General features: G+C 45.1%; 1 protein-coding gene across 1 annotated transcript; it reads left to right on the top strand.

Annotated features, from left to right (window-relative positions):
• Positions 1 to 785: 785 nt before the first annotated feature.
• Positions 786 to 13992, top strand: T265_07475 (hypothetical protein; the record flags this gene model as incomplete). The annotated part of the gene is made up of 6 exons (XM_009173008.1): positions 786 to 1506; positions 4762 to 5057; positions 7787 to 7852; positions 10281 to 10593; positions 13081 to 13210; positions 13683 to 13992. 6 exons carry the CDS (start codon positions 786 to 788, stop codon positions 13990 to 13992), a joined length of 1836 nt encoding a protein of 611 aa, XP_009171272.1.
• Positions 13993 to 23263: the final 9271 nt, after the last annotated feature.

Below are 23263 nucleotides of genomic sequence, written 5' to 3'. Positions count from 1 at the left end.
GTCGTAGTAATCATAATTGTCCCCTCTGAAAAGCGGTTTATTTTTTGGAGGGTTCACCCTGATGTTCCTCTTCAGCCAACATTTGCTGTCGAGGAGCAAACATTCTCCAGGAGAGTCTTCAACAGTTCCTTCATTGCAATGTTCTCTATTTGAAGATTACCCAGACTAGCGAAATACACACGTTTGCAAACAAATTTGGTTTTGCGAGAGACCTGACCTGGAACCCAGCTGAATCTCTCGTTTATGATGTTTCTAGATGAGTCTCTCGCAAAACCAAATTTGTTTGCAAATGAGTATATTTCGCTCATTTCGTGCAATTTGGGTTCAAGTAGAACATAAGTTTGACGGAAACTCGGGGACTGCGTCTACCTGATGAGCCTTAAGAGGGATGAAACCGACCGTTGGCTGTCGAAGAATTTTCAGTAACCTTATGAGTAGTATATTGCGTCTTTTCAGTAACTTATGAGTAGTACATTGCGTCCGTTACCCCGACTAGTTTTCTAGTGGTAGGCACAGCATTCTGTCACGCGTAGGAAGTGTGACAGAATAAACTACACCAGCCTAACCAGACGGAGGTTTTGTCAAAGAAAGGTCTTCGTAAGCAAAGTTCACATCAGTGTCTTACGAAGGCCAGTACGGGGTGTATCACCCATCCTTCGAAGAGAAGTCATCCTCTACACAAACCACGCGATACTTCCTTCGGAAGGATCACTTTATTAGTTTTTCGGGGAAGAGAGCCCAGCTGTGCAGAGTGCACTTTGTATGCGCGCCACGTTGGTGAGTTGATGCATATCATTCTGCGTCATACACACACACACACTAGTATTCATGTCCCCATTTTGTCTTCTCATCATTTCCCACTGTCAGATACATCAAGGTCGATTCCGAATCAGATTCCACAATCTTCCAGTCGATCCGGAAGTCAAAATGGCAGGTGGGACTCGAATAAAACAAGTGCGATGAGTCATGCGATTTCTAGTGCATTTTCTGTGTCAGAATGGGATAACACACCTTGCACTCCATCCCATGGCCTGGTGAATCAATCGCAAACTGAAGCCAGATCTTCTGGTCTGCCTCATCCACCAAGAAGCCGTCTTGAATCATCAACTCTCCATTCAACTCTTCCATTTTCCGCGTTAAATCTCATTGAAAGAGACAAAATGGGACAAGAAATTACTGGCCAACATCTTGATACTTCTGCTTTGAGAATACCAGCTTCTACATCGAACCAAACGTGTATCCTGTCCACCACGGACGGCCCAAACTGCGAAACTAGTCCTGACTCAAACGGTGAGGGCTCGATGACAGAGCACCAAGTAAGACTGAACGCCAGCCATTCACCACAAAGCACTTTCTTGAGAAGTGACAGTAAGCGACATCTGGGTGAGTCACAAAGTCCAACCATGTTGTTCAAACGGTGCTCGATGACAGAGCACCAAGTAAGACTGAACGCCAGCCATTCACCACAAAGCACTTTCTTGAGAAGTGACAGTAAGCGACCGACAGGTGAGTCACAAAGTCCAACCATGTTGTGAACCGCAGTTTCCCTAATACCCGCTTAATTCCGTGAACTCGAGTCTTATTAGCCGCTTGATAGCCTAATGCATTTAGCCGAACCAGAAAGCCAATAAACGTGCGAATCAGCTGATCTATTGAACACTGACACGTACAAGCGGGTCAAAAAAAGTGATACCAAGAATACAACTCATCTGTCAAGGGCAAGTGGAGAACAGCCAATCAACTCTGTCCCAACGAGAGCAGTTTTTCCATTGGTAGTTGAGTGGTCCAATCACATTCGGAGCTGGTTCTTCTAATAACCTAAAATAGGCGCTCGAACGGGAACCCGTACAATAGTAAAGATTTTGAGTGGTGAAATTTTCTGACAATCCAAACTATTTGAGCTTTTAGCTATCATCAGGGAAATGCATGTCGCCCCCTGTTTAGCCCAGTGAGGGCGTAGTGCCATCAGGTGGTTGCTGATTGGTCGGATTTCTTGAAGACAGCAGCCAAACGCAAGAGTCTTGGCTGTAGAGATCAACTTTTGGACTGCTCACAGTACCAACGCCTTTGGAATGTCTGAAGCCCTTGGGGTCCTCCTCATTGAATACAAAATCTTCATTCGACTATTCGCTGATCCGAACGATTTGATTAAGAACATCTCACGATCATCTGTGTTACGCACCAAAAGAAAGTCGTTGAATCAAGAAGAATCAGTAGTTGAAGCTTTAATTTACAGATCGGAGGTCCTTGGTTCGAATCCAACCACTGCATCTCGATTGAACCTGTCTAGACTTTGGCGACCTGGTAGAATGTCAGTCCTCATGCTTCCTTCGGGTAGCACTGAAAAAGTGATAGGGCTGAACGATGGAAACGTTGTAGCTGCCAGTTTATTGTCAAATCTGACCGGAAAGAATGGTAACACAGGATCGGAATGAGAAGAACAAGGAGATGAATTTCTGGTGAAACAAAGGTTGTCCTGAAATTCTAGATAAACTTTTGAGCGAGGTGACAGTGATTTTGATTGCAGCTATCGATTGTTTCGACCTAGTCAATTCCACCCGAGACTAGTTCGCCTAAATCGATTAAAAAATGAGCGGTTCTCAATCCACTGTGTGTGTCACATGCCCACCTAACTCAATTTGAACTGTTTTTGCATGTCCCATTCTTGGTTGCCTGAACGAGTATCTTGAATTGGTGTCATTTTAACTTACGTCCTGATAGTTTTATCCCTAACGGAATTTAGCAAGATGAAGAAACTGGACACGATCTGTTGCACACCTCCATTCCAAAGGACAAACTCATAGCTGTAGCATTGACCTCTCAATAATTGGAGGGGTACCTGACGAGCTGTTCCCCTTTTGGACTGATGTGATCCTCGTACAAGGACGTTCCTATGCATTGTGGTTCTTCGGATAGACGAAGGGTCTTGATCGCGCCGCCCTTTGTTCGTCAGTTCACAGAATATCACGCTTTCGCTAACAGTGAAACTGTTTCACTGCGCCGGACTCCTCATGTTTGCTAGAGTCGTTTAGGAGCTGACGTTGCTCCATAGTACAGCACTGTTGAATGGATATTGTTAGGTCAACACTTTGTACGTTGTAGCCAATCCCAAACATTTCAGCGGTAACAACTAACAATGATCGATAAACATGGAGATGGCCTCCATATCGATAAAGACGGTCATGCCCGAACCCTTGTTTGGGCAACCAAACAATCTGTAGGATATCATAAACGAGGGATTCAGTGGAGTCTCTCCTGAAAACCAAATTGCTTTGCAAATGAGTGTATTTCTCGAAAACAGTTCAATTTGGGTTCAAGTAGAACATCGGGTTGATGGAAACTCGGGGACTGCGCCTACCTGATGAGCCCGAACTGGAAGGATGAAACCGGTCATGGGCTGTCGAAGAGTTTTCAGCAACCTTGTGAGTAGTTTCCTTTATGAAAATCTGTATGAAACATTGTGGATAAACTTTTTCAACTTTCCTCAAAACGACCTCCCTCTTGAGTGCTTTTCCCGACTTACAGTGAGTGGGTGCTCACGAGTACTGTGCTTCACCTGTCTCTGAAGATGGGCTGGCCAATCAAAAGCCAGTAAATTACAGCACGGACAAATATTGAATTTCGGCTCATTGGAAAGATTGATTCTTAATATACAGTAGAGGAAAACCGGTTGCTCACGCAATTCTGGGGCCGGCGCACATACCGAGTACACTCTTCGTCCGCACACCGGCCATCGAGTAACGTTTGCTATCAGAGAACGTCTGTGGAACATTCTGGAAGCAATTGGGTTTTTCTGACACTTTGTTGACGCTTCAGAATCTAGATTTCGCCAATCCCCTTGAGAAACCGCCGATTACCCGTTGGTATATCGTCATTTTCTCACTTCAGGCTGAAATCTTTATGGTGATCAAGATTTAATTGAAATTTTCGGATAGTTTTGAACAGATTAGTGTTGTATCGTGGGTGGCCGTCTATTGGTTACGCCTGCCCTGAGCCTGCCAGACTACGCGATAGGGAGAAGACAGAGAACTGGGGACACGGCTGTATTGTCAGGACAAAACATACAGAGCGTCTGCGTAAATATGTAGGATGACTAGTTGGCCAAATATGGTCGTTCACTTGTTCGTTCCGTACAGCCAATGGTGGTGTTCCGGTCGTGAACACTCTCAGGCCCACTACGCTGGTCGTGTGTTGCTAAGCCATGTTTGGTGAGAGCCGCCAACTCACCTACTTTCCGGAAGTGTCGAACCGATGGTGACCTTGGGGATGCGTCACTCTGTGCACGTGTTTTTTTCCTGTTTGGGCGCGTCCTGACCGTTAGCTTACTAAAACACAGGGGGAGGTGTTGGCGTGAACTATTTTCGAGTACCTCAGATTGATTGAACTGAGCTTCTGTCTTCAAAATTCATTATTCTTGCTAATTCTTCGTCGAGAGTCGGGTTGGGATCGTACCAGTGCTCAAGATGATGTTATCCAAGGTCTGTTAGTTTTCATGGTGAAAAACAGACTTGCTTACCACAAAATTTTGAGTACGTGGCTCGTCAGAGATCCAAAGCCTGAAGGGCACGATGTTCGATTCCTTGTCCGTTCAAAACAGACGTTACGAAAAAGATCTTGCAATGCTGTTGACGCGGTCGATTTTTATTTCACGCTCACGAAAATCAATTCTCGAATGATGCTTGAGCAGAAATAACTTCGATTTTTATCTTATCACCCATTGACAGGCACTATTTTGTTGTTGATATTTTATTTTCCCCGCAGAAGTACCATCTTATTTCGATACCATTTTCCAACACCTTCTGGAAGTTTACAACCAGGCAAAGTCGACGAAAGTCAGCGAACCACCAATAGGCAATCCGGTCAGTTTGTTCCTCTACGACGGATTCTCAAAAGACCCACAGAAATCATCGACAGATAACAAGCCACAATGCAAACTACCTAGTTTGGTCCAAAGCAATCTCTCGATGGACCTATTGAGACCAACAAACGTTTGGGTTGGATCCAATGGAACCCATTCTGGAGTGCATCATCGCAACTCAGTTTCTTCGTCAAGTTCAGTAAGTTTATATGTCTTCATACGCACCACTTTCTAGTAAACTAATAGGAAGGCAGGTTACGGGCACTCTGCTGGCTTGAAATATCTTCGGATTACTTATAAAGTACGAATAGCCCAGAAGAAATAGTGCCCTGGAACAGTCTCAGAGGAAACACATCGGAAACAATGCAGTAGGCTGCAGAGTCTGCAAAATTCGACGCCTAGACCCCGATCCGGAAGGCCAGTCACCCGCGACATTTATCCGATCAAGCCGATGGTAAACCGGGGTGGATTGATTATTTCTACGGTGCCTAATTGGTCCAAGTTTTTTGGAATAACACCAATCATAACGTTGTTGAAAATATCGGGAGTAGTCCGGGTAGGCACCATCAAAGGGTCTTCAGCAACCTTATGAGTAGTTCGTTCTCTCAAGAAAACATTTCTACGACACGCTGAATGTTGAAGAAGCGGAGACTTAAGGCATATTCTGCTGAAAAATAGCATACACGAGAGATTCAGTTCGTTAAAAAAACCAACTGGCAAATGAGCGCACTTTCCCATTGCCAAAGGCTACTCCAAGTGTTCGGTTTCAGCATCTATGATGCCCAAATAAGGAAGCACCATGTGGCCAAACCACGACTGAATTTTCAAAATAGATACCCCAGATTCTTGCCTTTGAGTTGGTTGTTCGGTGATGTTCAAATGCACCTTTTAGTATGTGGGATCCTCCCATGTACTAGAATCTCTTCACAAGATGGAATATAGTCCATAGAAAGACTCATACTTAACTGTCAATGGCACGCACGCCATTTGGTCAATAAAAAACTGGTCTGCAGGTTTTTACGAACAGAAGACAGGTGTATTTGCAATGCACTACTTGTAAGGTTGCTGAAAATTCGCCGACAGCCCACGACCGTTTTCGCCCTTCTAGTTCGGGCTCATTAGGTAGGCGAAGTCCCCGAGTTTCCGTCAACCTTATGTTCTACTTGAAACCAAATTGCATGAACTTAGCGTAGTACACTCAGGCAATTTTCGATTGGTAATCGGCCGATCGGCAAAGCCCAACGCGCAAATGACTGTGCCACAGTGATCAACCAATCAGAACGCTGAGGTCAGAATCAACCAGCCAGAATTATTGATCCGGAATTACCAGTCACACGTCAGCACATGACTCAAAGTGAGAGAAATCTACAAATGATTGATACCAATACACATACCCGTTTTTCCATCTCATTAAAATTTGTTTGATGCGGATGTCACCAACAATGGGAACAATGCACAAATCATTTTAAAACGAACCAGACATGGATCTTGGTGACCACTGAATCATACGTTCGAAGACACTCCCGTGGCTGGTTCCGATCAGCGCCGAACAAGAATTTCGGTGCAACATGGCTCAAATACAGATAGACCCGCTGTACAATAGAAAACAACTGAGAAATTTATTTGACTTGTCAACTTCTTGGTGTCTGCATGTCTATTTTTTCAAAATAGATATTCACCGACCGCGTAGTAACGGGAGGAGTTCTGGTTTCACAACTGACTCTTGTAAGGATATTCCAGTCGATCTCTGACGTTCTTAACATTGTCTACCTTGAGCGCTTTAACACGTTTCGATCGTGATGAGCTGTTTTCTGCCGCTTCAGTTGCAATTAGGCCAAGCAAAATGTTACACCCAAATGGTATGCTCTTTATCCGTATTCTTGCCCAAACAACTTGCCTGTCTACCCTCAAGACTCTATCACTTTTCTCTTACACTAAATTGGTTATAGTATACGCAGCCCCATTAAACTTTGGCACAGTATCTCTCCAGTTTTGCGTTGGTTTGTAAACGGAGGTTTATATGATAGCTGTGTGTGAAATTGATCAAACTCGGGGGGGGGGTTATACTAATCATGATGCAGAATAAGGGTAAATCGGCTATAAAGTACTTTTTGACTGGAATGTTCAAAGTGGTAAAATGCGCCGCCTATAACTACTCACAAAGCGTAAGTATGACTTCGCAAAACAGTTCGGAATAGTCCATTCAGGAACCAGTCAGTAACCTTGTTTCAGAATTACGAATTTCCGCAAACTTCTGAATTAAACCCACTGAATGTAGAGAAAAATCATTGGCGATCTCCTTAGAGGGACGAAAGCTGTGCAGTAAATCACGGTGTTAGGGTCTTCCAACGAGTTTATTGATTTGTGGAGAGAACAGTAAACTACCGAGTGAGACTCAGGCACCTAAACTGCAGTATATAACCAGGCTAGGAGAGATATCTCATTTCTGTTTGGCCTTAGTGGCAAGTTTGATGGAGCCGTTGAGATAAAGTGTTCTTCACGTCTGAAACGGTGTTTCAACAAAAAGAAAAACGCTCTCCTAGTTAATTCCACTGTGGGAGTCGAGGAACCAACAAAAATAGTCAAGCAGTGGTAAACGCCCTATGGTTTTCCTTCGGACAAACCTAACAGTTCAGCGTGCCCATAAGAATCGGCAAGTTTAAATGTCCATTGATCAATAAGTTGTATTGATTATTTCAGTCAGTCTTTAGTTGAGTGATGATCGTTCACCAGTCACTCTCAACACTCATGCAGCAAACATTGGTCAATTCCCATGCAGGCTGAATGGTCGCATAAACTACACTGACAAAATGGTTGAAAATTAGGGGTTTCGGCTAAAATAGTGTTAACATAACGCGTACCAAAATATTATCCGTATTGCATCTGCTGATTCGTCAATCCGTGGTATCTGCTGCTGACCCGCTCCAGTGCCTAATGCCGGAAAAAAGACCCACAGAGGGGAACACAACAGCTATATTCCGACCAAGCGAGTGCGTGAGTGCGCACGGGCGCCAAAATATAACAGTCTCAAGCTAGTCATTGAAGGGACACTGTCTAACTTGGCCCAATGCTGACGCACGCGGTCTGATTGTGATACGAGGCTGCGAAGCGCTGCACATTGCGGGGGTGTTGTCTGACCTTGATCAACGCTGACTCATGCTGTCTGGGTTTGATACAAGGCTGTGACGCGCTGCATATTGAGGGGGCTTTGCCTGTCTGGTCAGCATCTAGCGGGGCTGCGGGTCTCATTAGATTCTGGACATTCAGTGGTTGCTTTCAGGAACCTGATCTTCTTGATAGTCCGTTCTCGCATAGGTCTTACCAACACTTTGCACGTGATGTACTAGTCTGTATGAGAGTAACCCCGTGTCAAAACACTGGTTTAATGGTTTCGATATGTGTTCACATGTGTTATTGTGTAACCTACTGGACAGGGAATGCTTGCTAAAACTGACTGGGGGTGACACACTGGAACAAACTTTAGGAACGTGGGAAATTACGTTAGAAAGATGTTATTGGTTGTCCGGGTGATAGTTGGACGGTTCGCCGGAATCGGCAGTTAGTTTGCAAACTTTGCTTGGCTAGTCAATAAGACATCCTCAGAACGCGGTTGGATGGGATACGTATTAGTCTAATTTTCGCATTGTGTTCCATAGAATAGGGTTGTGATTCAGGAGACAAATGGCTCTTTTTGGTGATCCGTGGATTTTTGGTGCACAAAGTCACTTGTGGGAGTCACGCGGGATATCATTGATTAATTGACCGCGCTCCGATCTGTGACCGGCTAGATGCGGGGTGGAGAGACACAAGCGCTGATGCACAAAACAGTGTGCTCCCCTCAACAGGCAATGTACTCGGGGATCACAGGCTTCTTTGCTTGCAGAGCCAGAGTTACTTTCCAAAGGAGTCTCAGGTAATCATCCTCAGGTTGCATGTATAAAACGTTTTTTTTCTCTGGACCAGTTTGAATATTACCTTTGATCACGCACGTTACTCATTCGCAGCTTGCCATAGGTTCAAATAGGGAGGCTGTGTTGTTTAAATCATGCGAGATACCAAGCTTACGCACCCAGCCAACTGGTGTTCTGTGAGTCGAATCTGTTCACTTAAAGGGAATATGGGCGCCGGAAGTGGAACTCTCTTCTAGACAGCTGAAGCAGTTACAAGAATACGCTAAGCGGCAGGTAGTCTGAGATACAAAGACCTTTTTAAAGCACCCAATACAGGCCCCGGGAGCGCAATACCCTCCAAACAGTTGAAGCTCATACACCCGACTAAGGAATGTCTTTCCGCCTCTCAAACCTAGGCGATTAAGGGATCTACTTCGGCACAAGGACAATGTCATGCCGCAGGACCGTTCGGTTGACCGAAATAGTGCGATTTCCGTGTGTTACACGCACAGTGGTGGCCGAATCTGTAGTCCACAACTGGGCTCATGTAACTGGCTTTATTCCACTAGTCAGTGTGCACGGTCCAGTAACTCTTTCTCCCTCAGTAAACTCCACTCAAATCCTGTGACTCTCTGATCACTCACCAACGCTCCTTACAAGGTTTTTCTTGTTGCGCAAGGAGACAGCATTATCCGTAGTAAGGATTTCGGCACATCAGAATCACTTTTTGTTGGGAGCTTACCGTGAATTGGCAGACTCTTTAGCAGAAGATACTACTGAATCTGGTCTGAGCAATCCACTTGCGTGCTACCTGAATCTGGGTAGTTGTGGCGGGTTGTGGAATAGATCCATAGATTAAACACTTGTGCGACTGAAGCAGCCCAAAAGTGTTTTGGGACCGAGACATCCACACGTGGTGGTGGGAACTTTGTGTTAGTCTTAGTGTGTCGCGCGGTGATCGCATCCTTTTATTTGGCGTGAACATCTGTGAGTTTGTAGGTACAAGCGTTCCCGAAAGTTAGCCAGAATCTTGACTGTTTGTTCAAGCTCCTTCCAGGATGCTGGTTTTAGTCCGTAATCTGGAGCAATGCAGCGAGGAATTCGGGAGACTTAATGCTTATGTTGGTCACTTTTGAGTCACCGATCCTCCTGTTCATTCAGCTGGTCCACAACCAAGATAAAAGTGACCGATCGATAGCATCCAACATGTGAAGTTCGCAAGTGTGACATTATCAACACAGTGTACCCAAATAGACAACATCATATGTCTTGGAGCTCGAATCCTTTCCGCAAACTGAGTTGGTGAATGGCATGACTTATCACGTGACTCATCACCTTTATTGCTTTGCTTGTAGGATGTGAGCGTTAGCTGAAATAGTGGATTAAAGTTAGTACGCAGCAGTAAAACGCTCTCCCTTGCCCCTTCTATGCAGACCTCAGCAGGTATTTCTGTTTCACACCTCCTGGAACTCCAGAGGAAATCCAAGATTTCAGATAGTTTGAAACCTACCATAGTTTGGCACAGTTTTCAGTCCCTTCTTGTTGTTCTACAGAACGCTTCAAAATGCCTCAACCAATCCGAAACACAAGTCGAAAACGACGCGCTCCCGACTTCTTCTATGAAGACAGGAAACGATTTTGAGCCGAATTCATTTGGTCAGTCGGAAAACGGACTCACACCGACCCCCGAAAGCGATGCCACTTCCATTCAGACAGTGCCAATTCCAAAGTTATCGCAAGAAGCGAGTTATTTTTACTACGGACTACAGCTGATGGCCAAGTCGTTTATGTCTCGCTACCTCCATTCCAATCCGAATGAGATTGAAACAGGGTCGGTCATGAAAGGTTAGTGAGCAACATCTTTCCGGACACTTATAATGATATCTACCTACCGAATCTCGAGTACCGGTCAATCTGTCTGTCAAGAGTTGGAAAGATATCACTAGCGAGCTATCAATAGTGGAATAAGCAGATGTGGAAATTGAACTGGCTTCATTTACAAGACACCACACCCCCTCGAAAAGTTCCAAGAATCCTCACACTACTAACAAACAATAAGTAGGTCGGAGGGAGAAATAATTCGCGGGAAAAATGAACCTCTCATCTGAGAAGTCGTCAGTCTAAATGCGGCCAAGTGTTTTAAATTCCCTGGCTGGGGGACAAGCTTGTATAAGTGCAAGTTAATAACCGTGCTTTTTAGCCGCTCTTGGCCGAGCAGTTCAACTACTAACCGGGAAGCTGTGAGTTCGACTCATTCTGAAGTTTCGTGAGGCAATTCCCAGTAAGGGTAAAAACAGCTGTAAAGTGCTAGTTGACTTCTCAACATCAATAGGCTTCAATTACAAGTCGAACTTACTGCTACAAACCCTAACATTATCTAATCTGCCATGTGAACTCTGAGAGACTTGTGTCCCCGACGGGTTTGTCTGATCAACACTGATCCGTTACTTGCTTGGTGTACACTCGAACGAGCAGTTTTCACTCGCCAGGGCAGTTTCTGCTTGTCACAAAATAACGGTCCCCTTCTCTACCTCATAAGAGAGCACAAACAACTCACGTTTCAAAGTTGTACCATCATCATTAGGTTTTGAGCAGTTGACAGGTATGTGCTAAAAAGCACCGGTAATTCCCACATGGTCGCGATAACCTAACACTTTCACAAGTTGTTCTTGTCAGTAATCCACACTTTTCGGTTTCACCAATCTAGTATAAGCACTACTCGTCTAGAAATCCATGCCTCACCAATCTTTCAAATTGAAGAAACTCTCTTTTCATCACGTTCGCATTCTTCTCAAGGTAGGTTTATTGATATTGATCCCTTGTCTCCCGTTCCCCCATTTGCAGTGTCACAGGCGACGACAGACGAATGATGGAATTCGAAAGTTTCAGCCAAGTTTGGTTTCTCATTTCTGTATCATTTTTTTCACATGTACTCTCCATCTCTCTCTCTCTCTCGTTATCCACCAATTCTATCGCCAGTTACAGACTTTATCAAACATATTGACAACTGAATATGGCTTTTTAAGGAAGAATTCTTTGGGTGAATGGAAAAAATCTTCTGTCGGGATCTCTTCGTGAATAAAGGGTCTTCATCAAAAGAGACTACTCATGAAGTTGCTGAAAACTCTTCACCCGCGGGCAATCTTATTTGCGTAGACACCTTTCATGTTTGCGGAAGTTTGGTCACCTGATCTTCACCTTTTGCAAACACCTGTCAAAGGGGAGAATTCTTGCTGGTTGCATGTTAGTTTCACTGCAAAGAAGCTCAAGAGATCGGCTTCTAGCGGCTGACAGAGAGATCAGGCGGGTCTGAAAATGTTAGTTTCAGTACAAAGGTTCGCAAGAGATCGGTTTCTAACGGCTGACAGAGAGATCAGGCGGGTCTGAATAAACCTACACCTGGCACATGTTGACTAGACATGAAAGTAACTCACCTAAGCAATGTACTTCTCACCCCCCCCCAGGAGTACTTTAGAGCGATCACGCTGGTGGCCGACCAGTCCAGTTCTGTTCAGGCAGATGTACTCGCAAGTTGCACAGATACAGGTGACCCTGCTTGCGCTTGGTATTGTGTGACCGTTTAAAAGTAAGCCTCATACTTCAAACTTCATGTTTTTGTGGATGGTGGCTCACCAGGTCGCTCTACTAAATGTCAAGTCTTCTCAAGATCTGAAGCCAAGATTACAGCGCTTCAGCCTCACCTGAGAAATTTCACGACTAAGGAACTTTGGCCAGCCTTGAATTAGCATCTATTCTTCAAGCGATTCTAACTGAGTTGCTATCAGTCATTCATTGGTCGTAGATCACATGACTGTTAGCCTGTTCGCCGAGCTTGCATACGTTTTGGAGACGTTATCAGTTCGCGGTCGATGGCACGCATCAACTTAGTCCACAAATAAGCGTATATCACCAACTTCGGACAGGGAAAGAACAGAAGGTTAGCTGAATTCATGAGATTGTAATAAGCCTCAAGAAGGACGAAACCTATCGTGGGCTGTCGAAGAACAGTGTGTTTCACGATATCTCGAATGTCGTACCAAGGGAAACATTAGGCCACCTTCGTGCAGCAATTGAAGGGTATCATAAGCGACAGACTCAGTCGAGCTTCAGCGGAGTCTCCAGTTGCTACCAGATTGGTTTCCAAAGGAAGTCACTTCGCCATGTTGGGTATATTTTTCGGCCCAAACGGTCGGAACGGTGACGATCGATACTATGTGAAGTCGTTTGGAATGGTTTGCTTTCCCCAACAACGGTATTCAGGTGTAAAACAGCCGACTGTTTGACAAACTCTTCTGTGATGTGAATTAGTGACAGTACGTGGTAACGCGATAGCGCGGGTGAGTCGACGCACTACGCTGGAAGGTAACGGATACACAGGGTTAACTCAGAAACAGCGGCACGTGGAGGCACGGCGAGCGCGACGCACGGACAGAAAGGTGGACCAACCGCGGTGCAGACACACGTGTGTTCGACACCGAAACCGGAGCTACGGGTGCAAGTCACATGAGATACAGAATAACAGGTCAAGGTCACACAGGCGGATGTACAAGCAGACTATTCCTTCGTCCGGGATACCTGTAATTGGAAGAGAGACAGATGTGCACACGTAAGGTCATATCTTAAACATGTGTAAGCGGGAACAGTCAAGTTTCAAGTGCGCTACAACGCAAGTAGTCAAAAGGCGCACGTTAAAAGGGTCAAAAGTTCATGAGGGATTGTGGGTCAATATCGAATCCATGAGGGAGACACGGGAAACAGTGGGTTCAAGCAAGGGGAGGGTTGGTTAGAGATGGTTTTACTTAGCTACCCACTCAGCACCGGACACCAGCGGCTATAAGAGGCAAAAATGGCACAGTTGACTTTAGCCACACTTATCACGGTCCTTCATGTCCCCTGCGGTGATCGGGTAACTAAGATTCACCTGACCCTTCTAGCATTAATATCTTCCGTATACATCTGGTTACTATCCTGAAGCACCCATCCGACACAGGTATGGCAACAATCAACTTCGACCAGGGACCGCACGTGTGTTGCTCACCGACTTCTATGTTCCGAGAACCGTCCACTAATGCCACAACCAGCGGCGCCAAAAGACGCCTCCACTGTCAGGTATATCGGCGCCGTATACCTGGGCTTTCATCAGTAGGAATGGTACTCTTGACTTTTGGGGTCAGAACGTCAGTATTATCAGGATCTTCTATCCCTGGGACCTGTGGGAGGTCGCTCAGTATCTCTTCCATCTGATCCCTCTGATAGCACTTGCTCCCGAGAGACTGAATTTAGAACACGTCGAATCAACCATATTATCCTCTTCCAGATGCCACCTCTGCGGCTAGCATTAGTCATCGCAGCATGTCGTTCTTCATCTCGTCAGAATCCAGAGTCTTCAAGAACTGTTTCAATTCTATTTGCACTCCAACAAAGTTAGTGACCCAATCACCACGCTCCCCGTTTGGGGTTCCTCGTCGACTGACAACCGAGGAAATTCGACGAGACAGCAAAAATGCCAATTCTATATGTGTCGCACGTGTTTGCGAACACGTGCTTCCTTCTAATACGGTTCTCTCGAATTCGAGTAGTAAAGACCGGTTGGTGCAAAGAAGTACTCTGACTTCACTCTGGCAGCTGGAAAGTCTGTGATTACTCGTTCAGCTGGAAGGGATCTGACTTTGATTTAATTCCCTCGCATCCTCTGAGAAGTCGTCTGATAGCATTTAAGATCCATTATCGTTGCCGTATATCTGCTAGGGTATGTGTAAGTACCCGTATGGTCCTCAGGAACAAGGCACAGTTCATGAAACTCTCGGACCTTCTGGTAAGTGGTTGAACACGACGCAGCTCGGCCACACGTGACTGATCAGTGGTGTGAAAAGCTCAGTTCATTTCATGCTATTCGGCGAGAATGGGCTTACTCGAAACTCTTCTGATCATCGGCGTGGTTTGAATCGTTGAATTCGTTGGCGCATTAAGCGACAGTGGAATAAAACTGTTTAGACAATAAAGGTTTTCCAATCAACCCGTGCAGCAGGCCCGGTAGCTCAGTTGGTTAGAGCGTCGCGCTAATAACGCGAATGTCGTGGGTTCGATCCCCATCCGGGCCACCCGTTTTCCAAAGTTTCGTGGGTGTTTCACATTTCGGTTCTACAATTGTTTGCCTGNGTCGTGCTAATAACGCGAATGTCGTGGGTTCGATCCCCATCCGGGCCACCCGTTTTCCAAAGTTTCGTGGGTGTTTCACATTTCGGTTCTACAATTGTTTGCTTGTAATTGTTCCACCGCTCGTGTAGATTTTCTCAAGTTGTTCCCAACAGTTGTCCTGTCTCTCAGACTGGTTGCGCGTACTTTCTTGCAGTTTCTATTGTCGTATCTGGAACAGGCCAACTCCCAATAACAACCCTCCACACATCTGGTGCATTACAACTACTTTGTCAATGCCTTATCCCTTTCTAAGAGATGTGGTCTGCTTTGGACTCAGCAATGTTAGCCGGTGTGCGCACTGACGCCTTTTGGATACACCTAATTGCAATTGGTCCTCACAGACCGGGTGAATCATACGGGTACGAGAATCTGATTGGCTCCCAACAATTCGTACTTGTTTTCAAGATACAAATCGAGACTGCTGACAACTTTTCACTTTTAGTTCTGTTTAGTAAATGTCTGATGACCAAACACGGAAACATAATCCGTTGTTCTCCCAAGTGGGAAAGAACTATTCACCATTTCATTAGAAGGACCAGCACATGGTTGCCGCGCATGTCGTACGATGGGGAATGAAACCGAGTAAGACAGGAAATCGAGTTCAGTTCTGCTCCTAATCACGTTTTTTTGGGTTGGACAGGTTAATGTTGAAATGAGACACGCAGGCAAGAATCAAGTGAAACTCGAACTTGCACACAGGTAATGATTCGCTTTCAACATACCCACCACGTGATGGTTATTCATGGGTGGACGTTCAAGAATCAAGTGAAACTCGAACTTGCACACAGGTAATGATTCGCTTTCAAACATACCCACACGTGATGGTTATTCATAGGTGGACATTTATCTCGACATAGGCTTCGTTCGCTGTTTTAGTTATCAAATAGGGCTGATGAGAACTAAAGGACTGGTCTCAAGAAGAGGTTACCCTATCGTGTATTGTCCATGAATTTTCCTCAACCAAACGAGAAGAAATACCTCGATATCTTGAATAAAAACCATGAGACAGCCTATTTGCATCATATTTAAGTAAAGAACATCAGGAAGAATATAACCCGTCTTGGATTCAGTTCTTTCTCCCATTACTACCATCGTAAGTTGCAAATGAGTATTCGCCTCCACAGGAATTCAATTTATTTAAGAGGGACCCAAGTGTAGTATACTTATCACCATGAAACGAACGATTTAAAATAACTCAATTTTACCAGTTCCGGTCTGCTAAGCTTACAAAACGTGTGCATGCAGAAATAAAGTACCACCTTATGAGACGATGATATTGCAAGAGACGATAAATTCTTCAACTTTTTCGGCAAGGCAATGAAATTCCTACCACAACTCGTCACAAAATAGAAAATCCATCTGCGCGAATCATTTGCTCACAATATTTGCAGTAATGTTCCATATGTTCGCACCATTCAAACGCTTATCCAGTCAAGCGTATTATCCCACAGGCAATCTTCGCTTCAACGCTCGACGAAACGAATTGTATCCGCCAGCTCCACCATCCTTCACCGAATCAAGATGGCTAATTTGCCAAGTGTTGCCGGGAAAGGCTTATTTATGGGCAGGCACATCGATGGATCATCACCATCGCCTCGTTTGATTGTCACAAAATTGGAGTGGACTGTACGAGAATCGAATAATATGCGCTTCGATGAATTCTGAACGAGCACGTAAATTGTGTCTTACAAAGCTTTGCACGCGGTTAGATACAATTCCGGCTAGAGCGGTATGTTGCTTGTCCATCGTGTTGGCGCTGAATGGAAGGACTGGAAACAGTTGGGGAGGGGGGCGAATATTTTCCTAAAAAACAGTCGAGAGCTAGTTTGCATGTATGCAATGGGATTTACAAGAGAATTACCATCAATGGTATCTTCCTGAAATAATACCTTGTTGGTAAACGTACTTTCAGGCGGTAAAAATTTTTTTCGTGGATCTTTGGGCACAGGTAGGAAGTACTTTCTCTGCATTGCTGAATTCTTAAATAAAAAAACGATGTTCGTAATGTTGTATCTTCATTAGGATGATGTCAGAATATCCTAGTGGCATGCACCAGCGAAAAAATTTCAAAGAAAAGGCCATCCCACAGCATGAATATGACGAAGAAACTGATATGAATTCATCAACGGACTGTTTGCGCGGGGCGCATATTTAATCTGCCTACTCATGAGTAGTCAAATGTCAAAATTAGTTAAGGTGCACCAGAAGGCGCCAGTCAGCAAGTTTGTCCAAAAAAGCTAATATACATGGATGGAATCCACTATGCGCCCCATCCAACTGCTTTCTCAGCGCTTTAAACTGTACTTACACAATAACGCAAGCAGGCCACTACATTTATACGGCTTTGACAATTATTTGGTGCTCGGGACGAACTCCCCGAGATTTTTTCTGCTGACCATTGAAAAATCTAGGATGGGCAGTGTCAAACATAAAATGGAAATTCGCAACTCAGTGTGTATCTGGCTAAGAATGCTTTCGAGGTAGTGCTTCAGGTAAGGCTTCCAAGATACTTGGCCCTTTGGTCAAAAGAGCACAGACCGTTCTATGTCTGTGAATACCGGTCTGAAACGATCATCCCGTGTTTATATGGATAATGGTATACCGATAGAATGCATAGCTAATCTGTTCTTTAATAATAGAGGTATGTAGACGTCACTGTACTTGCGCTTACGGGAGAAACTCGTCGGTTAGACCTACCTTACACTCCGGGGTTTCTATTTCTATCCGTTTTTCTAACTACTTATATAGAACGCAGTAGTAATAATATGCTGAAAGGTAAACCGTGCCTCTAAGGTGAGCAGTCAACAGCCACGGAAATGAGTTACCGTATTTTAACTAGTAGTGTCAAACACTGAAAGATGAAAACATCCCGGTCGACTATGTATTCTGTACCACAGTAACATCGTATTTTTCAATTCATTGAACCGCCCTGTTCTGTTCGGCCACTCAATGCCCCATTACTCCGAGCTATGGTAAGTTGGAATTTTTTAACCGATGAGAACAGCTCATCTTTCCATAGAGCTCTTTCACAGTGACAAGTCAGTCGAACAGATGAGTTGCGAACCTACTGCTGTACTTTACACCCGTGCACTCAGGCATCACTGCTGGAACCTGTATGGGAAGCGGTTGTAAAGTTCAATTTTTCGGTCCGACTCTGCATCAACCCTTTTCACACGATCTTTTTCAAATCATTCATGAATTTCTGCTACATTTGGACACGCTGATTCAGCATAAACTGTGAGCATACACGTATATGATTCTGTTTTAGTAAAACGTTGCAATCCGATTGTTAACTCACCCCATTCGAAGCTTGGCGCTGACTAGTACCAGGAAACGGTGCCGGAAAACTGACCTGCGCTTACTAGAATCACATCCTGTGAAGTAGGACATCTCTTTGGAACCAACGGCCGTAGGTCACGTGACAGAATGAAGAATGAACCAGGCATCTGGTTGGCTGAAATCGTCGTGAAACAGCACCCCTTTTTCACAAACCGCAGTTACAAAGGCCGGTATTGGCGCTGCACTGATAACAGATCGCACCCACGCATGTTCACACGTGAACTCCCCACGTCCAATCACAGTAGATTGCGTCCGTTACCACGACGGTGGCGGTACTGTTATCTTGATGGGTGTCACATCCAGACAAACAGGTTTGAGAGGGTCGCTGTCGGCAGCTAGCACAGGAGAAGTTCGATCGCTACTTGGTCAAATGCCGATCACGTGATAGCCAGACGTGTAAGTAAGCAATCTGCCGTCAGAATAAGGCAGTTTCCGGCTAACTTCCGACTTGAGTAGTTCCGAGTACATTCATTCCGTCCAAATCAGGGTGCCTGGACCGAATTCACGCGGTATTATTGAAGTTTGAGAACTGCAAATAACTGAATATTTAATACGAATGTCCGTACCTCGAAAAAAAGGAACGATAGCCTCCACAAGTAGTTGTGTTCACTGTTGTAAGAAATCTTCCCAGTACGGCGCGAAAAAGACACACAATATGTGGTAGCCACTAGCAGATTTTATACTCAGATGAAATTTCGCACCAAAAATTCTGTAGTTTTGAACAGAATAAAGCTACCTTCCCGGGTGGCTGATTCCTGCTATTCCCACCTCTTGGGCGCCATTACAACCAACATTAGGATCCTTGGGTTCGATGTACGTTTTTGGACACTAAGTTCACCACAGATGAGCACGTACTCAAAATCTGATCATGTAAGGAGTGAAATCATATGACAAAACTTTCAAAGGCACTCACAGCACCACTGTTTCAGGGTTGGCTTAGGCCAGATTACATCACTGTCATACCACCAAAGAATGAATAGCGAACAAGGCAGGGACCAAGTTTTCCAACAACTGATCGTAAGTCATCGATTGACACGTCAACAGTCCTGAAAATTGACATCGATCAGTTCAATGACCACAGTGGGCTTACATGTTCATTCGATAGACGTTCCGCTGGACAAACGTTTCAACCGATGTTGAATGGCTTCATCCGAAGTCTGCATTACTGTGTAAGTACTGGATCAAAGCTCGTCAGCACACTGGTTCTTGTGTACATAAAGGGTTTTCGAAGCAAACTTGTCTTTCCCAAACTGTGTACCAGATATACACATAGTATGGCAATTACGGGGATCTATGGTACATCATTATACAACTTCAGCAACCGTAGTTCCGGGTTTTTCCTCATAGAGCCTCGAGTGTGTGTGCAAGTTGGGTTCAAGTAGATCGGAAACTCGGGGACTGCGCCTACCTGATGAACCCGAACTGGAAGGGCGAAACCGGTCGTGGGCAGTCGAAGAGTTTTCAGTAACCCTGTGAGTAGTTTCCTTTATGAAAATATACTGCGATATCTCGAATATCGTGCCAACTGAATCAAATCATGAGGTGTAATCAGCACATTTAGCTAGAGGACATCATAAACGAGAGATTCAATTGAGTCTCCCATGAAAACCAAGTTGATTTTCAAATGAGTGTATTTCTCGAGAACGAGGAAGCAGCTTGCGGTGTTTATTTTGTGAGTGATTTAACTTAAGCTACTCATGAGTAATATGTAATACTCCATGTTTTTCAGCTGCCACCGGTGTTACCTGGCCGTGACACTCGCTCCACCTCGTCCAAGGGTGGTGTAGCCAACCGGCTGTCATAACAAACGCTCACCCACAATGGATGCACGCAGGCACCCACAAAGTTGAAGACCGAGCTGGATCAAACACTTAGCTGCCTAATGCGTGCCATGATAAATTATGAGCTTTTTTGATAGGATGTCCACTCTAACACCAGATGCTCCAACTAGAACGTTGAAAATTTGACGGAATTTTTCTGGTGTTGAACGTCCGTTTGAATCATCTGTGATGCCGTCAGTCCATCGCATGTTTAAATCACTCTCATCACAAGTGTAGCTTCACAAGAAAAGCACTTCAAAGGGAAATGAAAACCAAGGTCAACGATATATATATCACAGTGACCGCCAGTGGTTTCGTTACTCCCTTAATGGACATCGTACGTTTCATTTTGGTGGACCTCGTTCGTTTCGTTTCAGGACACAGGTTCTCAGGAAGCTCAGAAGTGTCTGAGGATCGAAACGGAGAATTCGGTTGAGTGTTAAGCGTGAAGCCATGAGGTCACCCAATTTAGCTTTGGCCCACTCAGCTCCTCGAGCGGACAGTGTGTACAGAAAGTGAATCGCCCATAAATCTGATTCTATTGACCTTCTAGAGATGAGAGGCAGCGCAATGCAACCAACGAAACTGAAGAAAAATGCAGGCAACAAACACGGAAAATTGAAAAGTTGTGGAGATGCCGGGGTTCGAACCCGGGGCCTTTCACATGCAAAGCGAACGCTCTACCACTGAGCTACATCCCCTGACGTTGGGGCTAGCAGTAAACTATCTAAACTTGAGTGCCATTCAAATGATACAATTAAGCACGACAGTTGCATCAATCAAATTCGGAAAAGTTGGTGTCAAATGATACTTTATACCGGAATCATTTATGTTCAGGTCGGAACAAATCTGTCGCTTACAATAAGCCAATTTGCGGAAACTTAGGCTCGAAAAATCCTCAGTAAGCCCTTGAGTGTGACAGCAAGTTTTTTTCGGTCGTTATTCGAGGATAGTGCATAAGTTTGATTTCGCAATTTTATGGGTTTCCACTTCGGAAGAAAACAGACTGCCCAGACTGGATAGATGTGTAAGGTACCAGTGAGTTCGATGGTCATAGTTCCTAGAATCAAGAAAATTTTTCGTGACCAGAATTTGCTCAGTCTCCCTGAGAAATTATGGGCCTCTCACTTGATGTAAGCTAATTTTCATTCACTGACGCAAGTTATTCATTTGCTTTGGAAATCGGATGCCCAATAAATGAAAATAAACGCGAATTCCTGGCCCATCTTCCCACCTTGGGCATGAGATCAGGCCTACGTGTCGTATCACGCGCTATGATTCACATCACTGTGCTAACATCATTGAGCTCTGTTCACTCTGCTCACACCTACTGGTCGTTCATGTTGTTCGCGACTGACACTCAGGCATTACTGTACGACCCGGAACGGTCTACGTACACTACAGGAGTGAGGGCAGTCTGAGTTCACGCGTAGCATATTCTTGCGCTGCATTGGTGGGACTGTGACAGGCTACTCAAAGTTGAGAGTCTACTGCTGCGAAAAAGGCAACGCTTATATCAGCAACGGTAATTTACAGAGATGGAGAACAATGAGACGAACGTCCGCGGGTGGCCGGATCCGCACAAGCTCGAACTGGGCTGAGAATTCCCAAGGAGGGCCAAGAATGAAATAAAACGCTCACGAACAGCCGTCCGGTGTGGTGGTCCGACGCGCTAATGCTGTTGCAAGTGCAGTCTCGACCGCCCCAGTCGCGACTCATTTCTATACTGAACTGCTTCTTATCGGGCAACGACCAAGAGGGCGAAGAAATCAATAAAATGTCTTAGGAACGTGAAGGTCAACGGCTTCCAAAAGTGAGTCATACTAACTCGCCATAAGTAATGAAAAATAAGCATGGGTGGCATCCGGCGTGGTACACTGAGATAAAGCATAGGACAGTGTCCACGTTGATGGACAAAATCTACGCGTTTGAGCTTAGCAACCAATTATGAGGTATACAAACAGATGACAGACTAGATGCCTTTAGCCAAAAATGGACCAAAAAGGAGTAAGACGACTAAAAACCCGGACATTGGTTGGAAAGTTACACTTAGATCCTTACACTCCACCTACATCATGTTCGGCTTTCCATCAGTACCGTACTTTGAGGAATATCAAGCGTGACGTGTTCAGGTGAACCACATTTCGTTGGAACCTGAGTCGCTTGAGTCCCCTTTTGGAGGTCTCCTTGGAGACTCCTTGAAACCAACACACTGAAATATGGAGTGACTAGTCAGTCGTTTCGAATGTAGAAACCATAAGGCGGTGTTATCGACCGAACTTACTGACTTGTAAACATATTTAAATCGGGCTAGGCCTAAAAGCTGACAAGGTCCCGTCGTTGATGAAGTCGTGACAGTAAATTACAATCCGAACTTACACTCAGATCCAATAAACTGAGGGTAGTCTGCAACTTTTGGCCCCAGGTTTCGTTTTCTCGGTTCGTCCAACACCTTCTTATGATCACCAACATGGGAAAATCCTTGCAGAGCATGATTTGCTGGAACCATGTGTTATTCCTGACTCAAGGGTGCGGCTCAATGAGTACGCAGCTAATCTGTCCATTTAAGAAAACCTAGGCATCTCATATGCGTCCTAACTTACCAATGATAAGGGATTGTAAGCGTTAGCACGGCTCGCAGACAGTAACCCTTGGCTTAAATTTAGTGACGTTCTGAACCTTTGACACCAGGTAAGCGATGCACAAAAACTGTTGGGATAGTGACCAATCAAAACAATGGACAGTCAGCAGTCAATACAGCTGACAAAAGAGTGGCTCTTAGGCCAGGCGACCTTGAAGCAGCCAATGTATGCGTTGGCCTTGAGGCTGGCAGGCATGTGAGCAGCGATGTCCTTGCCGTGTGCTGACAGCCGGCTGACCCATAGGCAATCGACCAAGGAAGCACGATCGCACACGTTAAGTTGAACGCCTATTGGTTGTGACGAGCTTCCGCAACCACTCACGGCAGCACCACCGCCCGATTGCCGATACCGATGACGGTAGAAACGCCAACCAATTAGATAGAGAGCTGAGATAGACAGGGGCTCCGCGTCATCAGTGCTACCCGTGCGTCTCCATGGTTGAAGCGTACCGGTCGGCGCTTCGAGGCTGCTTCACGTGCTTATTCTGAGAGGAACTAGTGCACACTACGTTCAGTC

The sequence above is a fragment of the Opisthorchis viverrini genome (assembly GCF_000715545.1).
Source record: "Opisthorchis viverrini unplaced genomic scaffold opera_v5_171, whole genome shotgun sequence".
Lineage (NCBI taxonomy): Eukaryota > Metazoa > Platyhelminthes > Trematoda > Opisthorchiida > Opisthorchiidae > Opisthorchis > Opisthorchis viverrini.
Note: the sequence above shows the minus strand (reverse complement) of the source record. Positions and strands in the feature narration are given on the sequence as shown.